At 35.8% G+C, this 23,322-nt stretch overlaps 1 protein-coding gene across 1 annotated transcript; it reads left to right on the forward strand.

The window, feature by feature from the left end:
* The first annotated feature begins 17,606 nt into the window (after positions 1-17,606).
* On the forward strand, positions 17,607-23,214 carry LOC139897439 (uncharacterized). Its single transcript, XM_071880137.1, has 3 exons — positions 17,607-17,782; positions 22,198-22,235; positions 22,729-23,214. Exons 1-3 carry the CDS (start codon positions 17,710-17,712, stop codon positions 22,840-22,842), a joined length of 225 nt encoding a protein of 74 aa, XP_071736238.1. The 5' UTR covers positions 17,607-17,709; the 3' UTR covers positions 22,843-23,214.
* Positions 23,215-23,322: the final 108 nt, after the last annotated feature.

Genomic DNA, 23,322 nt, shown 5'->3' on the forward strand with positions numbered 1-23,322 from the left:
GATTAGGTACACTGCCTATAAGTGTTGTAGCAAGGTTTAAGTATATCCATTCTATAAATAAATAAATATCTTGTGTAAAATTGTATCGTATTTAATAGTTTTTCGTTGTAAAAATAAAGCTATTTTATATACACCTCGCATAACATCAACGAGATACAACCTCCTTAATGTATAATTGAGCAAGTCTCTCCATCGTATCCGTCTCCTTCATCGCTAAGAAGTGTGCAGATTTGGTAAGACGGTCAACGATAACCCAGATGGTATCGTATCCGCCCACCGTCTTTGGTAGCTTGGTGATGAAATCCATTATGATCCTTTCCCACTTCCATTGCGGGATTTTCGGCTGTTGAAGTAACCCAGAAGGTCTCTGATGCTCGGCCTTAACTTTCGAGCAAGTTAAACACTTACCAACATAGGTTGCAATATCTTTCTTAAGATTCGGCCATCAATACTGTTCTTTAAGGTCGTGGTACATCTTGCCCGCTCCGGGGTGAATTGAATATCTCGATTTGTCTGCTTCATCAAGTATAAGGTTCCGTAGATCTCCATAAAGAGGTACCCAAATTCTTCCGGCATAACATCGGAGTCCAGATTCCCTAACCTCGAATCGAGAGACAAGTATGTTCAAATGTTCATGAGTTATATTCTCCTTCTTGAGAGCCTCATCATGGGCTACTCTGATCTGGATGTTGAGGTTCAAATGAATGGTGATGTTCAGAGCCCTAACACGAAGAGGTGTCGTCCTCTCCTTTCGGCTTAAAGCGTCAGCTACAACATTGGCCTTGCCAGGATGATAGCGAAGTTCACAATCATAGTCGTTTAGCGTCTAAATCCATCGACGCTGTCTCATATTCAGTTGCTTCTGATCAAAGATGTGCTGGAGGCTCTTGTGGTCGGTGAAAATAGTGCTCTTAGTTCCATACAAATAGTGTCTCCACAATTTGAGCGCAAAGACAACGGCTCCAAGTTCAAGATCTTGAGTAGTGTAGTTCCACTCGTGAATCTTCAATTTTCGGGAGGCATAAGCGATAACCTTTGATCGTTGCATCAGTACACAACCAAAACCACTCTTCAATGCATCACAATAAACGACGAAATCGTCACTGCCTTAAGGAAGAGATAGGATATGTGCGGTGGTTAACTTCTTCTTCAAAGTTTGGAATGCTGATTCGTGTGCGGGTTCCCAAATAAACTTCTTGCCTTTGTGAGTCAGTACAGTCAAAGGACGCGCAATCAGAGAGAAACCTTCGATAAACCTTCGGTAATAACCGGCGAGATCTAGGAATTGGCGAATATGGGTCAGAGTAGTGGGGGTCTCCCACTTGCTGATAGCTTCAATCTTGGCGGGGTCAACTTTGATACCCTGGTCGCTCACAACATGACCCAGAAATTGGACTTCCTTCAACCAAAATTCACACTTGGAAAATTTCGCATACAGTTGCTCTTGCCTCAAGAGTTCAAGTACTAGCCGGAGGTGTTGCTCATGCTCTTCTTCGCTCTTAGAGTAGATGTCATGCTCTTCTTCGCTCTTAGAGTAGATGAGGATATCATCTATGAAGACGATAACAAACTTATCCAAGTACGGCTTGCAGACGCATTCATGAGATCCATGAACACGGCAGGTGCATTGGTTAAACCGAATGGTATCACGAGAAACTCATAATGACCATAACGGGTTCTGAATGCAGTTTTCATTACATCACTTTCTTTCACCCTCAACTGGTGATAACCGGATCGTAAATCGATCTTAGAGTAAACACTCGATCCTTGTAGTTGATCAAAAAGATCGTCAATACGGGGCAGAGGATACCGATTCTTGATTCTCAATTTGTTGAGTTCACGGTAGTCGATACACATACGGAAGGATCCATTCTTCTTCTTTACAAACATCACAGGTGCACCCCAAGGCGAGAAACTTGGTTGGATAAACCCTCGGTCAAGTAGTTCTTGTAGTTGGCTCTGTAATTCTTGCATTTCGGAAGGTGCGAGTCTATACGGTGCGCGAGCTATGGGTGCAGCTCCTGGCACTAAGTCGATCTGAAACTCTACTGCTCTTGGCGGCGGTAATCCGGGCAATTTCCTCAGGGAAGACATCAGAAAATTCGTTCACAATTCGAACATCGTTCATGCTCTTCACCTCAGTTTCTACCGTTTTCACATGCGCTAGCACGGCAAGACGTCCCTTCTTCATAATTTTTTGCGCTTTCACGCAACTGACGAGGTTCAGCTTCGAGGTACATCTCTCTCCGTAGATGATCAGTGGCTCACTGTCTCCGTGTGGTATACGAAGAGCTTTATCTCCACAAATAATATCGGCCCTTATCTTGCTCAACCAATCCATACCGACTATCACGTCAAAACTTCCCAATTTGATAGGTATCAAATCAATTTCGAAATCTACACCAGCTATGTTGATAATAGCTCCTCGACTAATGTGGTCAACTTTTTCAAGTTTACCGTTGGCTACTTCGACAAGCATACTATCTTTTAACGGGACTAACGACCAATTAATCTTATCGCAAAAATGTCTACATACATAACTTCTATCGGCACCAGTATCAAAAAAGACAGAAGCTAAAAGATTGTTGATAGTGAATATACCTGTCACCAAGTCGGGGTTTTCTCGGGCGTCCCTTGCATTAATGTTGAAAGCTCTACCACGGGGTGGTCCGCCATCTTTTCGCTTGTTTGGACACGCATTTCTGAAATGGCCCATCTGTTCGCATTCGTAGCACTTTTTCGGTCCATTGCCGTTCGGCTTCCCATTCAAAGTGGTGGCCTTGCAGTCCTTACCGATGTGTCAAGTCCGTTGCCACTTTTCGCAAACAACATTACAATATCCAGTATGGTGCTTGTAGCACCGCTTGCACTGTGGTAAGGTTCCTTTGTAGTTCGGGTTCATGTTGGTGTTCGGATTGGGATTTCCACCGTTGTTGTTTCCCCTAAAACCCTCATGTCGTTTCGCCAGGTTTTGCTCATAGGTCCTTCCCCTGTTGTTATCCTATTTGCGCTTCTCACTACTACCTGCTTCAGACTTAGCCTTCTCTTGCTCATCGATGATAATCTGATTCATTAAAGTATGCGCCATGCGCATCGCTTCCGGGACATTTGGTGGCTTGGACGAGGTGACGTTTCCTTTAATGCTCTTAGGGAGTCCCCAGAAGTACCTTTCCATACGCTTGAATTCCGGGGTGACCATGTTAGGACACATAAGAGCTAACTTTTGTATCTCGGTTCTCGGACAATACTCCTCAATTATGGCACACTTAAATTCTTCCCATGGCGTAGCATACGCCTCATCAATGCCTTGTGCCTGTGCCATTGTGTTCCACCACGTGAGCGCGCCATCAGACAGCATGCAAGAAGAAAATTTGGTTTTATTCTCCTCTGAACAGTTGCTGACTCGGAACACAGATTCAAGTTTTTCAAACCATCTAGTGAGACCAACTGGCCCCTCTGTTCCACTGAAGTTATGTGGTTTACAGCTTTGGAACTCTTTGTACGTACACCCATTACGAACGGGCTGAATAACCGGTGCCGGTGGCAGTGGCGGTGGAGCTTGGGGTTGCATTTCCGCAATGGCTGCGGCTAACCTTTCGGCAATCATCTCTTCGATTTGGGCGGTGGTAGGTGTTGATCTTCCGTTGGCCATGATGTTCTAAACAAAATTTTTGACTCAAGTCAAAATTCAGTAAGCAAATAGTAATAATACAGTATATGTAACCAACATGGAATCAACACATCAAATGTTCATTAAGTAACGCAATCCAGGTACAAATACCACAGAATCATCATACAGTAACGTAAATAGAACATCGTGCAAGAATTAAATAACGCAAAGTTCCATTAATAATAATAAGTTGCATACATCTGAATAAGTTCGTACAATACATAAGTGAAACATAAAACTACAACTAGATTACATAATGAAATCTACATACAAAAGCCCTACGGTGAAGGTGGGTGTAGGATGTCCATAACATGGGACATCTGGTCCTCTAGCTCAGCTATCCGAGCACGGAGGGTTTCCACCTCCCTTGTCAATTCTTCGACAGTGGGAGATGGTGGGGCAGGCGGTGTAGGTGGTACCGGTGGTGCAGATGTAGACGGTCCAGCTCCAGCAATAGTCAGTACGTAACGGGGTGCCTTACGCACGAGTGAGTCGGCAGGGTACGGCACAAGCCGCTTACGGGCAGTAACCCTACGACGCCGACCAAATGCGTCAGTGAATGCTCGTCCTCCATTGATCCCCGGAATAATAGTACCGTCGAAGTGATATCGCTTCTTCGGCGGGGTGGAGGGTGGCTGTACAGGTGCATCAAGGTCCTCCTCGTCGAAGTCATCATCACTTGAGTCGTCAGTGGATGAGTCATCGGATGAAGAATCATCTGAATCATGCGGTGGTGGCTGCACTGGAGGCTGAACTGGCTCTCCTCGAGCGGCCATCATCTGTCTGTACCTAGCGGGTCCGATCGGAATGAGACGTCCATCAGGGGCGCGTCGGCACTAATGGCGATACCGGTTACGGAACGGACCTTCCCCGAACTCCGCGGGAATCACAATCTCACCGGAGCGGGGCTGTGATCCTGAGGGTCCGGGGGCAGATGGAGTTGAAATCTCCGAAGGGTCCTAGGATCCGCTAGAAGTAACCACTGGGACAGGCGCCTGGCTGCTAGTCCCGGAAGATGAAGCGCCGGGGTCACTCGTAGGTAGCGGGATCGGTGTGTCGGCAGCAGCAGCAGGTGGGGTGGCTGACGAGTCTGAACTGCTCAAAATGATAGTAGGTGGAGTATCCGACATCTGAACAAGGAAAAATAAATTTTTTCATGTCAGTAAGTCATAAAGCAAGCACGTATTAGGCCAACAGTCTAAATCATGTGTAACAGTAAGTAGCATGGCAATAACGACAAGTATCATGCAGTCGAAAGCATATAATAGCATGCAGTAGTGAAATTATGTAATAGCATACGGTATATAGCAGTAAAAGTAAGCAGCAGCATGCAGTAAGTTTAGCGGAAACAAGTAAACTAGCAAGTTGTAGATTAGTCCTATTAGTGAATCCTACTCGGGTCGGTCTTAGACTCACTAATGCAACCTAATTCCCTACAACCAATGCTCTGATACCAAATGTGACCCCCCGTACTAAATCATCATGTACGGACCATCAACAACAGGATCATTACAAGGTCAAACACTATATGCGTTTTCAAAACAAGTTTGCATTCAAGGTAAAAGCTGGCTTCATAACCAACGCCAAATGTTTTACAACCAAAGTATGCTTCAATGAACAGAAGCAAATATAATAGCACGTGACCCTTAGGTCATTACAAATCATAGTTTCAAATGTATTAAAGTTTGAATGCAAGATAAAGTAGTTCATGCGGTGATAACACTAGAGCAGCGGGTGTCTACGGCAAGACTAGTACACAGCAGAAGCAGCTAACCTTAAGCACCTGAGAAAAACATGCTTAAAAACGTCAACACAAAGGTTGGTGAGCTATAGTTTAAGTATAACAGTAATGTAAGGTAGGCCACGAGATTTCAGTGCTACAAAGAGCGTTTCAAAACAGTATGATAAAGTATATGTTAACCGTGGGCACTTGGTAACTAATTTAATGTTTATACCTCCTGAAAGTACACTTGGCAAGTGCGTATGTTTATGAAGTATTAAACACTCGTTAAATGCTAGCGCGACTAGCCCGAGTGGGGATGTCAAACCCTATGGATCCATATCTAAGATTCGCGTTCAGCGGTTCAAAAACCAATGACTAAACGTTACCGAGCTAAAGGGAATGTTTATGCTGTTGTATAACCCACACATATATAAAGTTTAAGTACTCATGCCTAGTATGTAAAACGTAAAATGCGCATGTATTCTCAGTTCCGAAAATAGTTAAAGTAAAAAGGGAATGCTATAACTCACAATGAATAAGTAGCGGTAAAGTATGAGTCGGAAAGTAAGCAAGTATGTAGGTTGTCCAAACGGGTCCTCAACCTAAGTAAAATATCACTAAGTCAGTAAATCGTCTCAATAGGTTTAAATGTATGTAAATTAGGTCTTAAGGGTCATCATCATTCATCATCAAACAAAAAGTGTAAAGTAAGTTTCGTTCTAGAAAAGAGTTTAAAACAAAGGCTGACTTCGGTCAGTCACCACGGCCTCTATACCTACTGAAATAAGGTGAGACCAGTGGCCATGGATCCGTATATGAGTCCTTTAGTGTGGTAAAAATCCCAGAAGCAAACTCGTCTTTGTTTGACCGTGGTGAAGGTCTAAGTGCGAGTAGGTCAGAATTTTCAGCACAACGTTAAAAGACATAGTGACGATCGGAGGGCCATAAATCCTAAACCGTAACTCAGATTAAGACGAGGCCTAAATGAAAAGTTATCTACTCGAACAGAGTTATCTGAAAATCATCTTTATAGTAGCTCAGGTCGTACTGATCAAACCCAGAAACAGTAAAACAGTAGGCTCCGGGTTTCTTGGTACTCGATGCTTATCACGGTTCTCATCCTTGATGCATATAACTTCAAGTGTACAACTCGTTGATGTGTTTAAATCATCTTTACCAAGTTTTGACCATCATAACCCAAGTGTAAGTCTAAGACAAGTAGCACAACTCAATTAAGTGTTGTATGTAGTTTGATGAACCAAAGTTACTGTAACAACCCTCACTTTTCGACTTCCGATTTTACTAAAATACCTAGAGTTGTTATATACGAATAAATTTAACGTTGACCGAATAAACATACGCTTAAAATAAATAATATAATTATAAATATTATAAATAAGGTTATGTTATATAATATAACATAATTACATCAATGAATATATATAATATTTATATTACTTTTGTTATTTAGTTAATAGAATATATAATTAACTAAATAATAAATAATATTGTAACATTTATAAAACTAATAAAAACTATAAAGTAATAATCATGAATTTTAATTTTAATTATAAAAACTGAATATAATAATAATTTTTATATAAAATTAGTATTTAATAATTAAAAAAATATAGAAATAAAATGTTAAATGTTCTTAGAAATGTATTAAATGATTTTTTAGAATTTTATAAAAAAAATCAAAACTATATCTACTTTTAATAAATAAATACAAAAATACAAACTACTTTTTCTTATTTTAACTTTTAAGATTTACTTTTAATAAAAATACAAACAACTTTTTCTTATTTTAACTTTTAAGATTTACTTTTAATAAAAATACAAACTACTTTTCTAATTTTAACTTTTAAGATTTACTTTTAATAAAAATACAAACTATTTTTTCTTATTTTAACTTTTAAGATTTATTTTTAATAAAAATACAAACTACTTTTTCTTATTTACTTTTAATAAAAATACAAACTACTTTTTCTTATTTTAACTTTTAAGATTTACTTTTGATAAAAATACAAACTACTTTTTCTTATTTACTTTTAATAAAAATACAAACTACTTTTTCTTATTTTAACTTTTAAGATTTACTTTTAATAAAAATACAAACTACTTTTTCTTATTTACTTTTAAAAAAAATACAAACTACTTTTTCTTATTTTAACTTTTAAGATTTACTTTTAATAAAAATACAAACTACTTTTTCTTATTTTAACTTTTAAGAATTACTTTTAATAAAAATACAAACTACTTTTATTATTTTAAGATTTAATATATATTTTTCTTTTTATTTCTTTTACTTATTATATTTTTTTTACCTAACATTTTCAACTATAAATACCACATACATTTCTCATTTCAAACTTGCACCTTAATCTCTCATTTCTCTCTTGAAGAACCACTTCTAGTTGATATCCCGGTCACTTACTTGCTTTACTTTCCTTTCTTGCGTGGAATACTTCAACTGATATTTAAGGTGAATTCATAGCCCCTCTTTATTGCTAGCAAAACTTACTTACTTTTGGGGTGAGACACATGCTGTTTTTTTTTTACTTTTTACACTTTAGACACAAGTACCAAACTGCTTAAACTATGCTATACCCGGCTTTGTTCGGCTAAAGTCCCTACAGTGATATTTTTAAGTGCTCGGCACGCTAGGTTATTGGGGGTAGGCCTATCGGGAGTAACGTCACCGATACATTTGACTATGTCTTTGTATTACTTGATAATGAAATTAAACCGACAAGTAGAACTAGCTTGTCATGGGGCATACTATCGTTTAGTTTAAATATCACGAATTGGCATAACTATTTCTTTCGATCTTTCGAGATCAACTTTACAAACTAAATCTTGTGGTCTAAAACAACGGTCAAACTTTTTGTTAAACATATGAACTTCACTCAACCTTTTTGGTTGACACTTTAGCATGTTTTGTCTCAGGTGCTGTTTGATTCAAGCTCTTATACTTACTGCTTATGTGATGCTACTTGAACATAGGATCAAGAGATATCGCATTTATTACTTCTGCATGTGAACATTTCCATTATTGTTATTCCTGTCATTGTAACTACATTTCATTTTCCACTGCGTACTCATTAAAGTTAAATTCATCATTTAGTATTGTTCTCGTTTATTATAATATGTTGGTATATTTTGATATTAAGTCACATTTCGCCCAGGCCCTAACTGGGGGTGTGAAAGATTGGTATCAGAGCATCACCAGGCTGTTATAGAGAACCAGGATTGCATTTTTGTGTATGCCTTATGTGTTAGCTAGGGTGCCTTAGCAATCTAGGAAACTATAACCTTTCCTGCCATAGACTTTAATGCACTTAGGATTGCCCTATAATCTTAACATTTATGCTTTCCAAAACTTGACTAAAAGATTCTAATCAAAGTCTCTTTCCTAATGATAGGATGTCAAGCCCAAGCGTTAACAAGCCTAATAAGGCAACTCACAACCCTACTACCGAAGTAGGTGTTGGACACTCTGAAACATCAAGACCTATTCGAAGTACTTCTTACAGTCCTGCTTCACCAAACTATAGTCCAAATACTCTACGAAATTCACAAAGGTCTCCTCAATATTATCCAACTCCGAGAATTAAAGATAAAGGAAAACATCATGAAAAAGCCGGTCCATCAAGGAAGAGAGCCCGGACTCCTTCTTATAATGATGATGCTAAGTATGAGGGTTTGCTTCGCCACATGGCGAGAGTGGAGGTCCGTATGGATGAGAAGGACCGCGAAATTAAGAAGTTGGTGGAGGAAAATGTTGAACTAAGAAAAGAATTAAGGCTCCTAAAGTACGAGGAAGAACGCAACACTCGTTGGGGAAAGCAATCACTTTCTCATCTCCAGGAGGATGTTAACTTCCGAATGAAAATGGAGAGAAGTCGAGTCGACAAACAACTTGCCTTAAGGAAATACGACATCAATGCCGTTAACAGTCGTGTTACCAACCTTTACGACAATCTCGAGTACCTCTACGAAAAGCAAAAAGGAAAGAATGAGCGATATGATAAGTTTATCAAAGAATCTCTCGAATCTCAAACCGAAAGGCTAGAGAAACTTGTGAAGGATAACATGGAAAAAGTGATGAAGCAGTTTGAGGAAGAGAAGAAGAGACATGAAGACTACTTCAATCTTAATATTCTTTAGTTATTTTTCCATTTTCTATCTATGTAAAGGCTATGCCTTAAAACTATTTCTATTTCCAAATCGTGCACTAAAAGGCTTATTTAATGCCTCGTTCCTTAATAATATAAAGTGTTTTATATATATCATGTGTTACGATAAAACTGTTAATGTTCTATTGGGAAATAGAGAGACTCTCATCATCCAAGGTGAAAAGAGTGGTTCCAATCTCAACATCATCTCCTGTATTATAACTCGCAAATACCTTAAGAAAGGTTATCCAGCTATTCTAGCTCACGTTAAGATGATCGAATTGAAAGAGAAGTGTATTGAAGATGTACCGGTGGTTAAAGACTTTCCTGATGTGTTTCCTGAAGATCTTTCTGGTCTTCCACCTCCTCGACAAGTTGAATTTCAAATTGATTTAACTCCCGGTGCTGCTCCTATTGCTAAAGCTCCGTACCGTTTAGCACCCTCCGAGATGAATGAATTATCCAACCAGCTCCAAGAACTATTGGATAAAGGTTTCATTCGTCCAAGCTCGTCCCCATGGGGAGCTCCTATTCTATTTGTTAAAAAGAAGGATGGTATGTTAAGGATGTGCATTGATTACCGCGAACTTAACAAGCTTACTTTTAAGAACCGTTATCTGTTGCCACATATTGATGATCTATTCAACCAACTTCAAGGGTCAAGTGTTTATTCAAAGATTGATTTGAGGTCCGGATATCACCAAATTAGAGTCAAGGAATCCGATATTCCTAAGACAGCTTTTCGCACTCGTTATGGGCACTATGAATTCTGTGTCATGCCTTTTAGTTTGACCAATGCTCCTGCCATTTTCATGGATCTCATGAACTGTGTCTGCAAACCTTATCTCAATAAATTCGTCATTGTTTTCATTGATGACATTTTGATCTACTCCAAGAGTGAGAAGGAACATGAGCAACATCTGCGCGTGATTCTTGAACCCTTACGAAAGGAAAAACTCTACGCTAAGTTTTCTAAGTGCAAGTTTTGGCTCAAAACCGTACAATTCCTCGGACACGTTGTTGATAGTAATGGAATACATGTCGATCCAGCTAAGATTACCGCTATCCAGAACTGGGAGATACCAAAGACTGTGAAGCATATTCGTCAATTTTTGGGACTTGCTGGTTATTACCGAAGATTCATAAAGGATTTTTCCCTTCTTACCAAACCTCTTATGAAGCTAACTCAAAAAGGGAAGAAGTTTGAGTGGTCCGAAGAACAGGAATTTGCTTTCAAGATTCTGAAGGAGAAGTTGACCACAGGCCCGATTCTATCTTTACCTGAAGGTACTGACGATTTCGTTATTTACTGCGATGCCTCAAAGCAAGGCTTTGGTTGTGTTTTAATGCAACGTGAAAAGGTTATTGCCTACGCATCTAGACAGTTGAAGAAACACGAGGAGAACTATACCACACACGACCTTGAGTTAGGTGCCGTGGTATTTGCATTAAAGATATAGAGACATTATCTATATGGTACCCAGTTTACGGTATACACTGACCATAAAAGTCTTCAACACATCTTTGATCAAAAACATCTGAATATGAGGCAAAGCCGATGGCTCGAGTTATTGAACGATTATGACTGTAAGATGGAATATCATCCTGGCAAGGCAAATGTAGTTGCCGATGCCCTTAGTCGAAAAGACGATGTTAAACGTGTTCGTGCCTTAAACCTGAAAATCAAATCAAATCTTATATCACGAATCTGTGAAGCTCAACTGGAAGCTATTAAACCAACATTTATCGAAGGTGAAGGACCTATCGGTTTCGAGAACCAACTCCAAGTGAAAGCTAATGGTACACGGGACTTTGGCAACAGAATTTGGGTTCCTCGCTTCGGTAATATCCGTGAACTAGTCTTGGATAAAGCGCATAAGACTAGGTATTCTATTCATCCAGGTTCCAGTAAGATGTACCACGATGTGAAGGAATTCTACTGGTGGCCTAACATGAAAGCAGACATTGCTACTTATGTTAGTAAGTGTCTCACTTGTTTGAAAGTCAAGGCTGAACATCAAAAGCCTTCTGGTCTGTTGACACAACCCGATATTCCGCAGTGGAAGTGGGAATGTATCGCTATGGACTTTATTACTAAATTGCCCAAGACTTCTAGTGGTAATGATACTATAAGGGTCATAGTAGATCGTCTTACTAAATCTGCTCATTTCTTACCGATCAAGGAGACCGACAAGATGGAGAGATTGTCACAACTGTATATCAAAGAAATTGTCTCTCGTCATGGTGTTCCTATATCAATCATATCCGATTGCGACAGTAGATTCACTTTCAGATTCTGTAAATCCTTACAAACTGCTCTTGGAACTCAACTCGACATGAGTACTGCTTATCATCCGCAAACCAATGGTCAAAGTGAACGAACCATTCAAACATTGGAAGATATGCTTCGCGCTTGTGTTATCAACTTCGGCAAAGGCTGGGATAGACATTTGCCTTTGGTTGAATTCTCTTACAATAATAGCTACCACTCAAGTATTAAGGCTGCACCTTTTGAGGCCTTATACGGACGAAAATGTAGATCCCCACTGTGCTGGGATGAATTAGAGGACAGACAGTTAGCTGGTCCTGAAATCATACACGAGACAACCGAAAAGATAGTTCAGATTAAGAAACGAATAGAAACTGCCCGCAGCCGACAGAAGAGCTATGCTAATAAAAGTCGAAAAGATTTGGAATTCCAAGTTGGTGACAAAGTCATGTTGAAAGTATCCCCTTGGAAAGAGTTCGTTCGTTTTAGTAAACGAAGCAAACTAAGTCCGCATTTTGTTGGACCCTTCAAGATTACTGAAAGGATCGGACCCATGGCTTATCGATTAGAATTACTTGCTGAACTTAGCAGTGTACACGACGTATTTCATGTCTCGAATCTTAAAAAGTGTCTCGCTGATGACACTCTCGTTATTCCTTTAGATGACGTTCACATTGACGATAAAATGCACTTCATAGAGGAACCCGTAGAAGTCATGGACCGATATGCTAAACGCTTAAAACAAAGCACCATACCTATTGTTAAGATCCGTTGGAATTCACGACGTGGCCCCGAGTATACCTGGGAACATGAAGACCAAATGAAACAGAAATATCCCCATCTCTTCTCAACCGCTGATGCATCCGAGAAGTCTACCTAAAACTTCGGGACGAAGTTTTTATTAACGGGGAGGTACTGTAACAACCCTCACTTTTCGACTTCCGATTTTACTAAAATACCTAGAGTTGTTATATATGAATAAATTTAACGTTGACCGAATAAACGTACGCTTAAAATAAATAATATAATTATAAATATTATAAATAAGGTTATGTTATATAATATAACATAATTACATCAATGAATATATATAATATTTATAATACTTTTGTTATTTAGTTAATAGAATATATAATTAACTAAATAATAAATAATATTATAACATTTATAAAACTAATAAAAACTATAAAGTAATAATCATAAATTTTAATTTTAATTATAAAAACTGAATATAATAATAATTTTTATATAAAATTCGTATTTAATAATTAAACAAATATAGAAATAAAATGTTAAATGTTCTTAGAAATGTATTAAATGATTTTTTAGAATTTTATAAAAAATAAAATCAAAACTATATCTACTTTTAATAAATAAATACAAAAATACAAACTACTTTTTCTTATTTTAACTTTTAAGATTTACTTTTAATAAAAATACAAACTACTTTTTCTTATTTTAACTTTTAAGATTTACTTTTAATAAAAATACATACTACTTTTTCTTATTTTAACTTTTAAGATTTACTTTTAATAAAAATACAAACTACTTTTTCTTATCTTAACTTTTAAGATTTACTTTTAATAAAAATACAAACTACTTTTTCTTATTTTAACTTTTAAGATTTACTTTTAATAAAAATACAAACTACTTTTTCTTATTTTAACTTTTAAGATTTACTTTTGATAAAAATACAAACTACTTTTTCTTATTTAGTTTTAATAAAAATACAAACTACTTTTTCTTATTTTAACTTTTAAGATTTACTTTTAATAAAAATACAAACTACTTTTTCTTATTTACTTTTAATAAAAATACAAACTATTTTTTCTTATTTTAACTTTTAAAATTTACTTTTAATAAAAATATAAACTACTTTTTCTTATTTTAACTTTTAAGATTTACTTTTAATAAAAATACAAACTACTTTTTCTTATTTACTTTTAATAAAAATACAAACTACTTTTTCTTATTTTAACTTTTAAGATTTACTTTTAATAAAAATATAAACTACTTTTTCTTATTTTAACTTTTAAGAATTACTTTTAATAAAAATACAAACTACTTTTATTATTTTAAGATTTAATATATATTTTTCTTTTTATTTCTTTTACTTATTTTATTTTTTTTACCTAACATTTTCAACTATAAATACCACATACATTTCTCATTTCAAACTTGCACCTTAATCTCTCATTTCTCTCTTGAAGAACCACTTCTAGTTGATATCCCGGTCACTTACTTGCTTTACTTTCCTTTCTTGCATGGAATACTTCAACTGCTATTTAAGGTGAATTCATAGCCCCTCTTTATTGCTAGCAAAACTTACTTACTTTTGGGGTGAGACACATGCTGTTTTTTTTTTTTTACTTTTTACACTTTAGACACAAGTACCAAACTGCTTAAATATGCTATACCCGGCTTTGTTCGGCTAAAGTCCCTACAGTGATATTTTTAAGTGCTCGGCACGCTAGGTTATTGGGGGTCGGCCTATCGGGAGTAACGTCCCCGATACATTTGACTATGTCTTTGTATTACTTGATAATGAAATTAAACCGACAAGTAGAACTAACTTGTCATGGGGCATACTATCGTTTAGTTTAAATATCACGAATTGGCATAACTATTTCTTTCGATCTTTCGAGATTAACTTTACAAACTAAATCTTGTGGTCTAAAACAACGGTCAAACTTTTTGTTAAACCTATGAACTTCACTCAACCTTTTTGGTTCACACTTTAGCATGTTTTGTCTCAGGTGCTGTTTGATTCAAGCTCTTATACTTACTGCTTATGTGATGCTACTTGGACATATGATCAAGAGATATCGCATTTATTACTTCTGCATGTGAACATTTCCATTATTGTTATTCCTGTCATTGTAACTACATTTCATTTTTCGCTGCGTACTCATTAAAGTTAAATTCATCATTTAGTATTGTTCTCGTTTATTATAATATGTTGGTATATTTTGATATTAAGTCACATTTCGCCCAGGCCCTAACTGGGGGTGTGAAAGTTACATCAAAGTCTTAGATTTAACACATGCATGAACTATAAAAGTAATATTAACCAAGTTTTGACTATTATGACACAAGTGTAGGTCTAAGACATGTATCACAACTCACTTAAGAGTTGTATGAAGTTTGATGAACCAAAGTTACATCAAGGTCTTAGATCTAACACATACATGAACTTTAAAACTAATATTAAGTTACAACTTGAAAATAAACTTATAAAATCAAGATCTTAAGTTGTAGAACATAGTTCTTAGTTAGATCTTAAAGATCCTAGACCCAAAAGTCTAGATCTAACATAAGTGTACCAAGTTATAATTAAAGAAAGCTTACTTACATGTTCTTGAACTTTCAAGTTAACTTTTAGTTCCAAGAAGTATGAGATCAAGACTAACTTGTAATACTTGACCAAATCACAACTTTAGAGTACATAAAATGAAGAAATAATCTAAATAAACAAGTAACAAGTTCATGGGTTTCATACTTTTAAAGATTCAAGCCTAAGTCTTGATCTTTAGAAAGTAAACTTTAAGTTTACTTCATGAACTTCAAGTATGGTTTTAACTCATGAACTTTAATCCTTTAAAACTTTAAATGTAGAACATAAACTAGCAAGTTTAGTTCTTGTGTGTTCTTGTTATGAACAAGATAAATGAAGAATCAAACTAAAGAGTTTGATTCTTGTAGCATGTAAGTAAGTAACAACAACAACTAGTAAGTAAGTAAACAATAATCAAGACAAGTAACAAAACAAAAGATGATGATGATATATATGTGATGTTTGGTTCGATTTTTATGAAGAAAAAGGAAGAGAAAAGTGAGCTTGTTACTTACAAGTCTTTGAGAGAAAATGAGAGAAAAAGTATGCAAGTAAAAGTGTGTATGTGAGAAATGAGGATGCAAGTGAACAAGTAATGTAAAAAAAAGATTTGAACTCCCCACATGGCCATATGGCCGACGGTTTTCATCAAGGGGAGGGGGGAGAGGTTTGCTCACTAGTCACTAGCATGAAATTGTCCTTAAAGTTGGTTAATGGGTGAGCTTGCATGGGGATTATGGAGTAACTAGATTCTTTGTGCACAAAACTAACTAGTCAAGTTCTAAAGTGATACTTACATGTGTAAAATGGGCTAGTTAATCCAATAAGGTTGTAGAGTGGACTAACATGTCCATTAATACAATAAAAGCCCAAGTTTCATGTAAGTAACAATTTAATCCAATAAGAGCCCACATAATTAATTAGTAACCATAATTAATTAAAATGATTAATAAAACTTAATCATGAATGTAAATAATATCTAAAAATATTATTCGTATAATGTACGTATGTCACAAAGACGTTTCGGGCAATTAAAGTCAAGTACGGGCAATCATGGTAACAAGTAAATGTAATAACATATATTCGTTAATTCACAAATATTAATAATAACAATTATTAATAAATAAACGTTGGAAAAATCCAGGGCCGTTACAAAAAAGGACAATGTACTCACAATTTTATTCAACTATTCATATTTATGCAATTAATTAATCAAGAGTTGTGTAAATTCAGTGGCAAAATACATCATCTTATAGGTTTATCATGTATGACGAACCACTGATCTATTGTTAACTTTATGCCCTGTAACTTATTTCTAATGTTCTATGGAAAAACCAGTTGTTTTGGCAGTCAGCTCGTGTCGGTCTAAGCTTTATCGTGGTATCTAACAATTAAAAACACAGTCTTTGTAATTACCAACAGGTTCGCCTTCTGCGTAGTTATGTCTTTCTTCATTGTACTTTATCCTTGATTTCATTACTGCCGTCACTTTCGCAGCCTGTATTCAGTTTTATTTTATAACCTGTAACCTACACTCATAGATCTTATTCCTGCACAACTGAAATTGCCACAGTCACCACAACGAGCACAACTCCACCAACTGTCCAGTTACAGAAGCAGGAGCAAACAAAGAAAGTAGAACCAGAAGAAGGGAGTTCAAAGAAGACAGCTAAGCGAACTTTATTTCCCGAAGACTCCAAGAAAGGTAACACTGGAGCAAAGAGAAAGTTTGGGAGACTTCAGGCCTGATCGCAGGCGGGGTAGCAGGCACAATCAGCAATTTCTTTTGGTTTGACGACTGGAAGTTTGTAAACCAGGTTACTTGGTGCTGTTTTGCAAAACTTTTTATTCCGAACGTTAATTATGTGTATGCTCGCTGGAAACTTGGTTTGTGTACTTCTATTTGTAATCCTTAGCTACTTTAGGATGTAGATTATCGTTGTCTGTTAACTTCCTGATCCTTGGTTAAACAATTTGATCTGTAAATTATGGTATTTATGTATTGGTGTATTTCTGCAAATTTCCATTAGGAAATGCAGTCTTTTAAGTGAATATGCTGAGTCAGGTACTTTCAGCATGTCTGTGCATTTAGTTGCATTCTGTTTGTTGTCTTTATGGTCAGTATTTTCACATATATTTACTGATTCTAACGAATACCTATAACGTGCGAGTGTAAATTTTAAAGCGCTTTAAACTTTCCAAATCGTTAGATTTATCAAATTTTTATCATATATGTCTAGCCGCGTAGCGCGTACCTTCAATCTTGTTATTATCATTATCAGTAATATTAATATTTAATATTAATATTAATAATAATATAATAATAATAATAATAATAAACTATTATATTACTGTATTAATTTTTTTTTTCTTTCTTTTCTTTAAAGTTTGAATTTTTAACTCATTTCAATTTATGTATTTTACATTTTTTTTTTTCTCTTTTTTCTCGAGACTACAAAGAGTGACACAGGTTTAAAAAGTCAACTTAAAATAAACCTAAAATCGAAGGAAGTTGAATTGAATAGAAGAATAGAGATGGCAAGAGATAGCTGTTTAGCTAGAGTAACCGCCGGAGTGGCCGTCGGCGGTGCCGTTGGTGGAGCTGTTGGTAAATTGTTACTTCTCTCAATACTAAACCCTAATTTCCTGCTTTCTTTCATTTGTTGATTGTACATATAAAGTTTGATAATTGCTACTTTTATTTACTTATATTCTAATTCTAATTGCTATCAACTATGTATGATTTGGTTGATATGAAATTGCCGTTGGTGGAGCTGTCGCTAAAAACCTAATCTAACCTTGTTGTTCTTTAACCTAACAAAAAAATTTGACAGAATTAATTGAAATGTAAATTGAAATATATTAAAAGAGAAGTTTAATTAGGAAGCAACCACGCACGCTTGCCTGAATGGCCACCGAGTTGACTAATGAAGCACACCACCCGAGTTCAATTTCTGGCTATGCCAAATTGTTCAATAAGGGAGTGTGACTAGAGGGTGCACATAATGTGCAAATCACCCGGTACCAGTTCTCGCGCTCGGGGGGCTTGATTACCCGAGGTTTTACATTCGATGAGGAGTGCTCATTCATAGGAGGGTTTCCTCGCTTATCCAAAAAGTTTAATTAGGAAGCAGTTCTTTTTTTGTGTGTGAAACCGTTGGAGAGATATAATAATATTCATTTCTGATATACGTATTAGACAGTATTTAGAGCTTCAAGTTACAAACCAATAGATTCTTTTTTTTTAAGAGTTGCTTATATTTACATAAACTATGTGTGTATTATGTTGTATAATATCTAAAAGTTTTTCTATGTTAAGATGAGCCTTAAGGGCTATTCTTAAAAAAATAATTTAAGCAATGAAGATAGTTATTTGTGGTGGTTATCTACAAACTACAACTAAATCATGCATGTCCAAAATTCTTAATCATAGCCCTTAAGGCTATGTTTAGATAAACTCAATCTATATCTAATTATAATTATAATTATTGTTATTGTTATTATTTTATTATTATAATCATAATAGAACTAAGTAAGTATATTGTGTTTTTTTTTTTTTTTTGGGTAAAGATTATTCACCCGGTAAGTTTTATATATATATATATATATATATATATATATATATATATATATATATATATATATATATATATATATATATATATATATAAAATACATGAGTAACGGTTGATGCAAACAAAGCACACAACCAACAAGCCATAAAAAAACTAGCCAATCAAACAAGGAAAACAAAAGAAAAAAAATCTATATCTTCCACTTCATCTTCAACTCCAACAAAGGTTGCGAATTTTTGAACCTCAAAGACATTAACTTCAGTTTCATTGTGATGTCTTTATAAACTTGCTCTGGTTTGCGTTTAGTTCGGTTGAAGAAACATCCATTGCGTTCCTGCCATATGTAGTAAATGGTAGCTGCAAATAATAGTTTAGAGACTACGACTCTAGCCACCCCGCCCAAGGTTGAAGAAATCGTTTCTCGGGGAGAACTCGACAGAGACTTTTGAAGGAGTTCTCGGCAACTCGGGGAACTCCCCACTCGGGGAGTTCTCGGGGGAGAACTCTGATGTTGACTAACGTTGACTTTTAAATATATAAATAATAAATTTTAAACTATATGGTATAAAGTGTATATAATTAATGAAAACATTAAATAGATAATATTAGAGGGTTAAAAGTGTATATTTATATAGAGTAGAGAGTTAGTTTGATAAGTACCAGGAGTTAAAATTAAATTACAACAAAAATCGGCACCTCTCAGTTGGCCAAGTTTTTAACCGATTGTTACCGACTTTTTCCAATTTTTTGGCCGTTAACCGAGTTGACTCGGCCGTTGACCGATTTTTCATCCGAGTCAGGGCCCGAGAACTCGTCAGTGAGTTTAAACCGAGAACTCCCCGAGTTCTCGGCCGAGTTGGCCGATTTCTGCAACAGTGCACCCGCCTGTGAGAAATTGGATTGATCTTCTGTATAACCTCTTTCGAGTTATCCCCTAGTGATCGTAAGGGCATCAAACCTTGAACCTGATTCCACACTTGCTTAGAATACGGACATTCAAAGAATAAATGATTATGGGAATCTTGTTGGTTACCACACAACATAGTTCAGTTTCCTGACTTTTTTCTTACAGACTGCAATTTAAAATATAAATTTAAATATGAAAATACCAGTCTTGAATGATGGATGAATTTTCCTTTGGATTTAGACTCAACTCTAGGATTTGTACGAATCGTGCATGGGTTAGTAATAACAAGTAGACTTCTGAAAGTTGTTGCTGTGTTACATTAGTTGTAAAGTGTCGACAATATATTTTATAAAAGAAGACATGAAAGGATTGAAAGGTGAATCTTAACGTACTCTTGTAGTTATAAATCTATATATTGTAGGAGAAATATGTATGTCATCAATTAAAAAAGAATTCTTGTGTGGTTATATCACTTCACTTATTGAGATAAATATAAACATCAACATGACAAATGGATAATAACTGTAGTCTTTATAATGCAAGAATATGTGGCCAAACAGAAACTTGATTAAATAGGCAAGAATAAATCAAAAAGAAGAGTTCTCTGCTCTTTCTTATTCACGAAAAGATAATCAATATCAAAAAACCAAGTTCTATTGCAAATACACTCTAAATATAAATACTAACAATAAAGCTATAAAATAGGAAATAAATAAATAATGATAAGAAAGTGAGTCCTTATCAAAACAAAAAGGAACATTCCCAAGACTTCAAGGAAATCGTCTACTGCCACAATTTAATTTTAATTGTATTTTCAATTACTTTATCTCAAAGTTTCATTTTTAGTCCACCTGGATCATACGGGTATGCATCATTCTCCCCTTCTTTGAAAAGACTCGTCCTCGAGTCTAAGAAAACAAAACACACATCGGTTTTGAAAATACCCTCGAACTCCTTCATCTTGTCTTCAGATTCCTTTGACTCTTGCACCATCTTTTCAAAGCCTGTACTTGATACCATTTCCATATCATTTGGACTACGACTCTCCTTACCTTCAAATACTTTAGCCAAAACACCAGATTGAATATTATAATAGGTTGAGAAAACTTGTCCCTTTTGGTTGCTTTCACCGATTAATATAGCACCTTGAACAGCCGCATCACAAGCAACAATTTCCTTTTCTTTAATTTCAAAAAGAGAAAAAAAATTCCTCACCATCAGTATCATAGATGGGTTCGGTATCATAGATGGATTCTCCATCCTCACCATCTGTATCATAAATGATTTCTGAATCGATTCGTTCCAAATCGTACCGCGCAGGGAATTGTTGTTGGTTCAGTTCTAACTCGGCGATTCGCTTATATAATCGTTCAATTTCTGCGTCTCGAGGGTCTTCGTTGCCTCTTTCGGCGAGTCTACGATTATCCCCATCGCTGCCTCGATCGGCGGTTCTGCAATAGTCTCCTCGATAACCACCACAAAACATTGTTTGGCCAAAACCTGAGCTATGGATACCAAATAATGCAAGAATATGTGGCCAAACAGAAACTTGATTAAATAGACAAGAATAAATCAAAAAGAAGAGTTCTCTGCTCTTTCTTATTCACGAAAAGATAATCAATATCAAAAAACCAAGTTCTATTGCAAATACACTCTAAATATAAATACTAACAATAAAGCTATAAAATAGGAAATAAATAAATAATGATAAGTGAATCCTTATCAAAACAAAAAGGAACATTCCCAAGACTTCAAGGAAATCGTCTACTGCCACAATTTAATTTTAATTGTATTTTCAATTACTTTATCTCAAAGTTTCATTTTTAGTCCACCTGGATCATACGGGTATGCATCATTTTAAGTTTCATCCTTGACCTGGAGCACATAGGTGAGGTTGATACTTGTCACAAATATGATCAAGTTTTTTTTTTTTTTTTAGAACCGCGGTTGGGATCACTCGAGGGGACTAAACCACCCGTTGCGATCATCTCCCGTTTCGACTATGACGATGCAGCGATAATAACCCCACCCCCATCGCTGCCCGGGAGGAAACCTTGAAACCGATCCAAGGGCACGGCCAAGTAAAACCCTCCTCTTACTCCCCCAAATGATATGAGAAGGGTGCCATGGGTGGATACATCATGGCAGGGATGAAATTGTGTTTTTAATATGTAGCCAACGGGGGTCGAACTCCTGACCTCCCCTAAAGGAGGCAGGCCACCAACCGCTGGACCACATCACAACTTCATAATATGATCCAAGTTATAATTCTTAAAAATGTCTTTGCAACCAAGGTTGAAGAACTCGTAAAAACTCGCAGAGTACTCGGTTAAATGTTCGGTCCGAGTACTCAGTTAAAACTTGGTTAACCCTCGATCAACATTGATTACTCGGTCAAAACTCGGGATTACTTGGTCAAAACATGGAATTACTCGGAAATCAGTCAAAGTCAAACCTATTCGGCATCTGATTACTCCCTGAGTTGCCGATTACTCCTTAAGCTTTTTATGTGTATCTGATGAGTTATATATCAATTCACAGGTGCTGTATATGGAACTTATGAGGCTGTTAGGTTCAAGGTACGGTGCTATCGTTGCAATTTAAGCTTTTACATTGTAAAACAGTTTTTATCATGTTTATCAATGTGTGAATTTTGGTGTTATATCTCTAATGGGTTGAATAAATGACTTTAATTAGAAAAAAATAGGTATAATGGGTCGAACAAACCGAATGTTTCTGACAATGTTCTATTAACGTATACAACCTCTTAAATCCCTCTACGCCAAAATTTAGATCAATATTTAATATTACTTATAGTTTCTATTATCATAATTAACACACTTTATTCTTATAAGTCTGATAAAATTTTGTAGACATTTGGTTGGACATTGCAGTCTAATGAATTGCTTTTCGATTAATTGTTTCTTTTACAATAACCATATTGGGTATTTTTTTTTCATTTACTTTTACACATTAATTAATAGCACCATGTAGTGCATTTTTCATGTTCCCTTTTTATTTATCCGATTTAACAATACGGATCTGATAATTGATTTGATAATGGAAATAAAGGTCCCGGGGCTTATGAAGATCAGATATATTGGACAAACAACGCTTGGGAGTGCTGCAATTTTTGGTCTTTTTCTGGGTGCTGGGAGCTTGATACATTGTGGCAAGTCCTATTGAAGGAGACTTGTTTGGATATTATTACAAGTAACAAAAGTCTTTAGTCAAGTTTTATAACTTGTTAGTGCATTTTCTCCTTAGATTAAATTTTTAAAACAGTCTGAAAGGCTTTTGCAAGACAGCCGCTGGTCTCGTTTAGATTTGTTAGTGGTTTGAGTTTTGCGGCTCTTTCTTTTTCATGTGCTATTATCATTGAAGTCTTATTTGATGTGACTTTTGAATCATGACGATTGTGCATCTTGTATTAAAACGGCATAAAGCTCTGTACAGGACGTTTTGCCCACTTTATGTATGTGTTGAGTGAAGGATGCAAGTTAAAAATTATGCATTATAAGAATTTCTTTTCTTTGTTATTTTAAAAGAATATATATACTATAATTCACATTTCTGGAGGTGGTGATTGCACAAAAATGAGTTAAACTGCTTTTATCAATTTTCTGTTTCATTACATTAGTTGGTGTCATTAACGATGAGAAATAT

This window comes from Rutidosis leptorrhynchoides, chromosome 3 (assembly GCF_046630445.1).
Source record: "Rutidosis leptorrhynchoides isolate AG116_Rl617_1_P2 chromosome 3, CSIRO_AGI_Rlap_v1, whole genome shotgun sequence".
NCBI lineage: Eukaryota > Viridiplantae > Streptophyta > Magnoliopsida > Asterales > Asteraceae > Rutidosis > Rutidosis leptorrhynchoides.